We start from the raw sequence: 7,768 nt of genomic DNA, 5'->3' as shown, positions 1-7,768 counted from the left end.
GTCAATCCTTTTTTCCAGTAATTTTATTCCCGGTCTGTTTCAAATTACTACTTTTTGTATAAAGATTTTTTCCAACTTATATATCCTCCTCAGGTATGTAAGGGAATAACTACTGAACTGTAATTTTTCAGTGGCTATGTTCCACTGGGTAAGGTTAAGTAGTTCTTTTGGGAGAAGGACAATACAATATCTAACCATTGATCGCTAGTCTTGGTTTGTGCCATAGCCTCTGTACCATGGTTTTTTACTGTCTTGGTTTAGAGGTTTCTTCCGTAAGGATACACTCAGACACACTGTTCTAACCTTTTCCTTATTTCCTTTCCTCACTGGGCAATTTTTTCCTTTTAGAGCCCTTTGGCCTACCCTTTCTTACGGTTATAAATTAGCTAATAATAATAATAATAATAATAATAATAATAATAATAATAATAATAATAATAATGATATTAATAATATATTTCCGTGTATCTTACTTTGCTTGGGAAGGTTTCCACATTATGCAATATTTCCGTGAAACCTAAATACAAGAAATACAGAAATCTAATAACTTTTCACATAGTCTAAGTCTTTACAACATTAAAATCACATCTTTGTGTTATCTTACTGCATAATTCCCGTCGCTTTATATTATTCTCTCTTCCACCCACATTCTTAAAAGGAAAAATTGCATGTTACTCTTTCCGACATTCTCTGACTATTTTACGAGAGCAATGGAGCGAAAAGCTTCGAAACCTTTTCTTGTTATTCATGAGTGTGTGGGCGAACCGAGCAATCAGATTGTATGGAACAGTTGAGGAAAGATTCAGATAAAATGTGGACCCCTTAGCCTCCTTTATGGCACTCTAAGCCATACTGATTGATGTGAGTCCAAAGTGGTCGTTTTCTTTGGGAGAGCTGCGTTTTTTGCCTTTGCAATAATTTTGGGGTATTTCATAATCAATTTTATATTATAATGGATTTATATTACACTAAAATATCATACATTTTGGGTTTATATAAAAGCTACGTATGATTTACCAAAAATAATGGTTTAAAACATCTGTTGAATAACGTGGAAATTATTAACATTGTTTGGTAATTATATGGAAGATCTATCATTAGCTACACTTAAATTATATGTTCTGTAGGTGACATATTTTGAATGGCATGGATAAACAAGTAGTTTTATCATTTGCAACAATAATGTCTTAAGTTGACATCATTATACTGTCGGTAAGCGTAAGTTCTTAAGCCACTCACAATAAACTAGATTATGTAATAAACATGCTACCGACACATAGATACAAAATTAATGCTTCCTTACTAATAGATGTCGCTGGAAAGTAATGACAAAACACTAATTTCCTAGTTGATTCACTTGGGACGAAAATTCCTGTGTTTTGAGGAAATATATTAAAAAACCATGGGATAATTGTAACAGTTAGCTTTTCTTTTAAATCTGTCAAGTATCAATTTAAAAAAAAAAATATTTCTATAGAATATAACTACTTTTATTACCATAAACTGAGTTATGTGCACCTAAACGTCATTTCACCAACCATCTTGCTATTTTTTCATCCTATATCTCTTTGTGAATAGTGGATTTAAAACTTCCCCTCTGTGGTTCTCATTAAACAGAGTATGAGAAATGGGTTATAGAATCAGCGTTATGGCTTATTAAATTTATGAGCCTTTAATTAGGCTCGGATGGAGAAGAGGTGGGGTCAGCTGGTCTTTATCTGTTATTACCTTTCGCATTCAACAAAAGCCATAAAGTAGTAAACTGTTATTCAATGGTAACCTAATGTTAAAAAGAAAATCATAAAATTTGTTTTTCATTTCCATACGATCCTTTCATCGAAGCTAATTCTCCATTCCTATCATGAATGAATTTATATCTACTTTGGAGACCACATAAACATTTACAAAGTTCTCGTATCGTGAGCTACTGGTGCTAATTTCACATATCCTTCATTGTATTGAACCAGGGATATTCGAAAGGAATTACTACAGATTAAAAAATAAATAAAAAAAAAAGTACATACCATACAAGGTGTCCGATTAAACCTGTGTAGTCCAAAAATGGGGAAATTATTTCCCTTAAATGTAATTTCAATTGGAAGAGCATGTACCAGTCTTCTACATGATTTATAGATTCACATGACTTCCTTATCCATTGTTTTTTTTTTTTTTTTTTTTTTTTTTGCATACACACACACACACACACACATATATATATATATATATATATATATATATATATATATATATATATATATATATATATATATATATATATATGTGTGTGTGTGTGTGTGTGTGTGTGTGTGTGTGTACTGCGTTTGAGAGGTTATTTAAGCCCACGAAGGTAATAAATAACACCGTAAGAAGCCGGCAGCACGTCTTTGGACATAAAATTCCTCTATAAGAACATTAATTGGACAGTTCTCTCTCTCTCTCTCTCTCTCTCTCTCTCTCTCTCTCTCTCTCTCTCTCTCTCTCTGAGCTTTAGTCATTGGCACTCTGACTTTATTACTTCCGTAGAACGCTTTTTTTAAATGAAAACCACCAAATATCCGGGTCTATAAGGAAGGTAGAATACCGTACTAAGCTGTAACTCTTTTTTACTGGAAAAAATTTCCTATGCTCAACTTGTACAATATATATATATATACATATATGTATATATATATATATATATATATATATATATATGTATATATATTTACATGTAAATATTTATATATATATATATATATATATATATATATATATATATATACATAAATATATAAATAAATATACACACACAAACATATATATATATATATATATATATATATATATATATTTATATATATATATATATATATATATATATATATATATATATATATATATATACATATATGAATATTTGTATGTATGTATGAATGTATATACTGTATGTGCATTTTATATATATATATATATATATATATATATATATATATATATATATATATGTGTGTGTGTGTGTGTGTGTGTGTGTGTGCATATACAATATATGCAAATATATAATAATATATATGTATATATATATATATATATATATATATATATATATATGTGTGTGTGTAATATATATATATGTATATATATATATATATATATATATATATATATATATATATGTATATATATATAAATATATATATTTATACTTACTAACTTCGGGGACCTTGGACTAGGCTGATCCATCGCTGCTTAACGGGGACAGAAAGAGATAGAAAGCCAATAAACAGACGGAACTCGAAGGACATGTCTGAAGCCTTTTTCTCCAGTAGTGCTAGTAACGCTGATGCTGATATATATATATATATATATATATATATATATATATATATATATATATATATATATATATATACATATATTAGGATGCATGTGCTTGTGTGTATATATCGATGTTTGTGTGTAATGCTATAGTTGGGGTTATATGTACGACTATGTAATTGTTCGTATTTGCTGTAGCTGGCATCTAAATACCCCCAACTCGGCAATTGGTTGCTTTGTAAATTACTCGCTGCAAAGTTAATTGAATTTTGAGATCTTGTTACAAGCCGAGAAGAGGCGCTGTCATTAATTTACTCATCTTGTTGATTAAACCGATACAATTTGAGATATTTTTTTTTTTCCAATTACATATGATTTGATTTCAATTGAAGTCTAGTATTATAACAGAAGTAAATTGGGGTTTTAATGGATTTCTCAAGTATTTCGAAGTAATATTTAATCATGAGATAACTTTCGATTCTTATGTCAGCCACTCGTCTAAGTCTGTATTTCATGTATCTAGGAAACGTTTGATTATTAAGGAGAATTATCTAATGGCAAAGAGGCGGAATAATAAGAATTCTAACGGAAGAGAGAGAGAGAGAGAGAGAGAGAGAGAGAGAGAGAGAGAGAGAGAGAGAGAGAGAGAGAGAGAGAGAGGGTGGGGGCGGTGGATATTAATCTTCGTGTTGCCAAATTATCACTTTAACCTTCAAAGCTAATTGCCCCATAATGAATAACAAGCCGACTCCTCCCATTCAGTCATTCAGGGGCCTAAAGAAAACGTCGTTTACCAAGATCGAGGGTGGCCCAGCAACTATGAGAATAATGCGGCTAACTAAACGGCTGTACTATCACGTGCAACAGTATGCTATCAAGTCTCATCTTATGCAAACACACAACCAAGAAATCATATGAGAAAATATTGTATACAATACGAAAATCATCTACTGCGTCCATGACAGGAGGCCCCTCAGGGTAGTCGAAGCTCTCCTTTTCCAACAGGGGAAGCCTGCACTCAACATAACACAAGAGATGTTGCTACTCCTGCAATGGAAAATAATATTGACTACCACAACGTCCCGAGCATATGGCGAGCAACCCAGAAAATCACTTAGTAGCTCACATCCACCTGAGATTTCTTACTGGGAATACTAAGGTCTATGGAATACATAGGGGAATACACTCACGTCACTCACCCCTGGGCAGTTTATGCTGGGATCACACATTCCTGTATCTTGCTCTAGTATTCTCTCGTAAGAGGATTTAATGGTAGTTGGCCACCAAACACGCAAAACTTTAGGTCATGAGAAGTAAAACCGAATGGGGGGTGGGGGCAGTACGACTGCCGCCATTTTTTGAGGGGAACGGAGCGGGGATGAGTACACCTGGCGCATTTTTTTTTTTTTTTTTTTTGGTGGTGGGGGGGGGGGGGTAGGGCACACGTACTGTCCGGAACACGCATTATCCAATTTGCGTTCTCTTCAATCACGTTATTCTGCCAACAATGGAGAATTGACCAGTCAAAGAAGACCGGCTGTGATTTTTGCATTAATATCCGAGAGAAGACTCTTCCATTCCAGTGTAATAAGATCTAGATAATGAGCAAGGAAAATGTTTGTTCGAAACCTTGCAACATCAAGAATTCTATCACTACAACTACTGCTGTTCCAGATCACCTTACTTCAAACTGTCACCCGCTTCCATCCGGACTTCACATACGCAACTAATTCCGCTTGTAAAAATTACTTTTCGTCAATACTGGTGGAAAGCAGAGCACTTGAAAGAAAATCTATAAAAAAACAGTGAGAAATATTCATGCAAGTGGAATTCTGCTAAGACAGCAATAATATACAACTCTACATGTTTCAAAGAGTTTCCAGAATTATTATTATTATTATTATTATTATTATTATTATTATTATTATTATTATTATTATTATTATTATTATTATTACATATCGAGTAGCATCGGGATGAGGACTATGAAGCGTGAAGTAGGAGATGATGAATGGAGAAGTATTGATTTAAAAGCTCAAAATAGAGACGACTTGCGAAATTTAACCGAAGCCCTTTGCGTCAATAGGCGTAGGAGGAGATGATGATGAAATAATTAATCTCTGGATATTACTACCTGCATAATATACACACATCTTGTTATTCTAATGACAAGCAATTGCACCAGAAGCTCTTTCTGCAACGTAGCATTTGAATACTCACGGCAAATTTTAATTACACTCACAACACGGGAGTACAAATCAATCAATTCGTATTTATTCAAACAACTGGATTCCGGGTCATAGATCAATGCTGCTGGAAGCGTTTCTAATTGCATTTCAGTAATAGTTCCCAAGATATAAGCTTGAACAGTGAAGGAGATATGCTGTGTTGTCAGTACAGATAGAGAAAAAAAAACACAAATTTAATTCGAGAGTTTGAATTCGTGGAGATATGTATTAACACACACACGCACGCACACACACACATACATACATACATACATACATACATACATATATATATATATATATATATATATATATATATATATATATATATATATATATATATATATATATATATATATATGAAGTTCAAGATAGAGACGACTGGCGAACTCTAACAGAGGCCCTTTGCGTCAATAGACGTAAGAGGAGATGAAATGTATATATATATATATATATATATATATATATATATATATATATATATATATATATATATATATATATATATATAAATATATATATATATATATATATATATATATATATTTATAAACATGTATAATATATATATATATATATATATATATATATATATATATATATATATATATGAGGCCAATTACTTCAACCCGTAATTGTGTAACCTACAATATATCTAAGTGGATAGCAAAATTACTTTCCCCATGTCTTGGCACCATATCATATTCTCATTTAAAAGATACTTGTAATTTTGTTGATAGAATTAGAAATATTGATCTTCACAACAAAACGTTAGTCAGTTTTGATGTTGAATCCTTATTTACCAAAGTCCCAGTACAACAATGTCTTCAGTACCTGAGTAACAAAATTGATACATTAGATTTAAGTATACCTATACCTAATGATATTTTTATAAAGTTGATAGAATTGTGTGTTTCTGAGTCTTATTTTACTTGTAACGGTCAGTTTTTCTCTCAAATATATGGTCTTCCCATGGGTTCCCCTCTGTCTCCTGTTTTAGCAAATATTTTTATGGAATTTTTTGAAACAGAACTTTTACCTGACATTTTAGATTTTGACATTACATGGGTGAGATATGTAGATGATATTTTTGCACTTGTTCCATTGATAACTTTTCAGTGTCTTTAAAAAATCTCCACCCTTCAATTAAATTTAAAGTGGAAATAGAAAATAATAATGAATTACCCTTCTTGGACACACTGGTAATCCGTCCGGAAGTTGGCTGTCCTAAATTCAAGGTTTACAGGAAAGAAACGCATTCGGATTCTTATATACATGCATTTTCAAACCATACAAAAACTACAAAATTGGGAGTTATTTCTAACTTATTTTTAAGGGCATATAAAGTTTGTGACCACGAATTTCTTGAATTTGAAATAAGCTATCTTAAAAGGGTTTTCAAAAATCATGGCTATGATTCTGGTTTTATCGAAAAGGCACACTTAAAAGCAAAAAAGACATATTATGTTGCAAAAGAAAGAGAACCATTTCTAAAAGATGATGAGTGTCATCTTATCATTCCTCAAACAGGCCAAGACAACAAATTACTTGACACCTGCCTGAAAAGTTGTAAAGTAGTTGGGGTATATAAAAATAATCTAACTATTAAAAAGGTGTTGACAAAATCAGGTAAAGGAAAGGCTGCCAAACAAGCATGTATATATAAACTACCATGTGGTTCATGTGATAATGTTTACATAGGAGAATCAGTAGATTTTGAGAGAAGAAAAAGAGAACATAGAGATTCCATTAGAAGAGGTGATGAAAATAGCGCTGTTTTTAAACATATGACACGGGAAAATCACCCAATAGATTTTAAGAATATGGACAAATTGATATCAATGCCTGATACACATAGACGGAAACTGAATGAAGCTGTTTTAATTCAGAATTCTAATAATTTTAATATATATCAAAGTAATTTTAAATTCGATCAGTTTTTAAATAATATTGTAAAAAACAATGTAACTATTGTTAAGTAATTGTTAAAAGATGTAAACAAACCACCGTGAAATGCTGTTAATATTCGCCAAGACTGTAACGGGCTTTTCATCTCTTAAGAACCTTTCTGTACCTCTTTTTCAAAAATTTGTAACCATTTGTATTCTGAAGAGGAAGGGAGATGGTCCCTTCGAAAGCTAAATAAACTTCTATTTTTCATACATTGTGGGTTATTTTATTTTTCCTAAATACACGGAAAATTGAGAATTTTAATGTATATATATATATATATATATATATATATA

General features: G+C 31.4%; 1 protein-coding gene across 1 annotated transcript in view; it reads left to right on the top strand.

Moving 5' to 3' along the window:
* The window catches only part of LOC137657567 (uncharacterized), a 40,356-nt gene extending 35,944 nt beyond the window's left edge, over positions 1-4,412 (top strand). The window contains exon 5 of the mRNA XM_068391899.1: positions 4,260-4,412. Coding sequence (XP_068248000.1) covers positions 4,260-4,412 — 153 coding nt within the window. The remainder of the gene's footprint in view (positions 1-4,259) is intronic.
* The last annotated feature ends 3,356 nt before the right edge of the window (positions 4,413-7,768 follow it).

The sequence above is a fragment of the Palaemon carinicauda genome, chromosome 18, assembly GCF_036898095.1.
Source record: "Palaemon carinicauda isolate YSFRI2023 chromosome 18, ASM3689809v2, whole genome shotgun sequence".
NCBI lineage: Eukaryota > Metazoa > Arthropoda > Malacostraca > Decapoda > Palaemonidae > Palaemon > Palaemon carinicauda.
The sequence above is the reverse complement of the archived record's forward strand: the minus strand, read 5'-3'. Positions and strand labels throughout refer to the sequence as shown.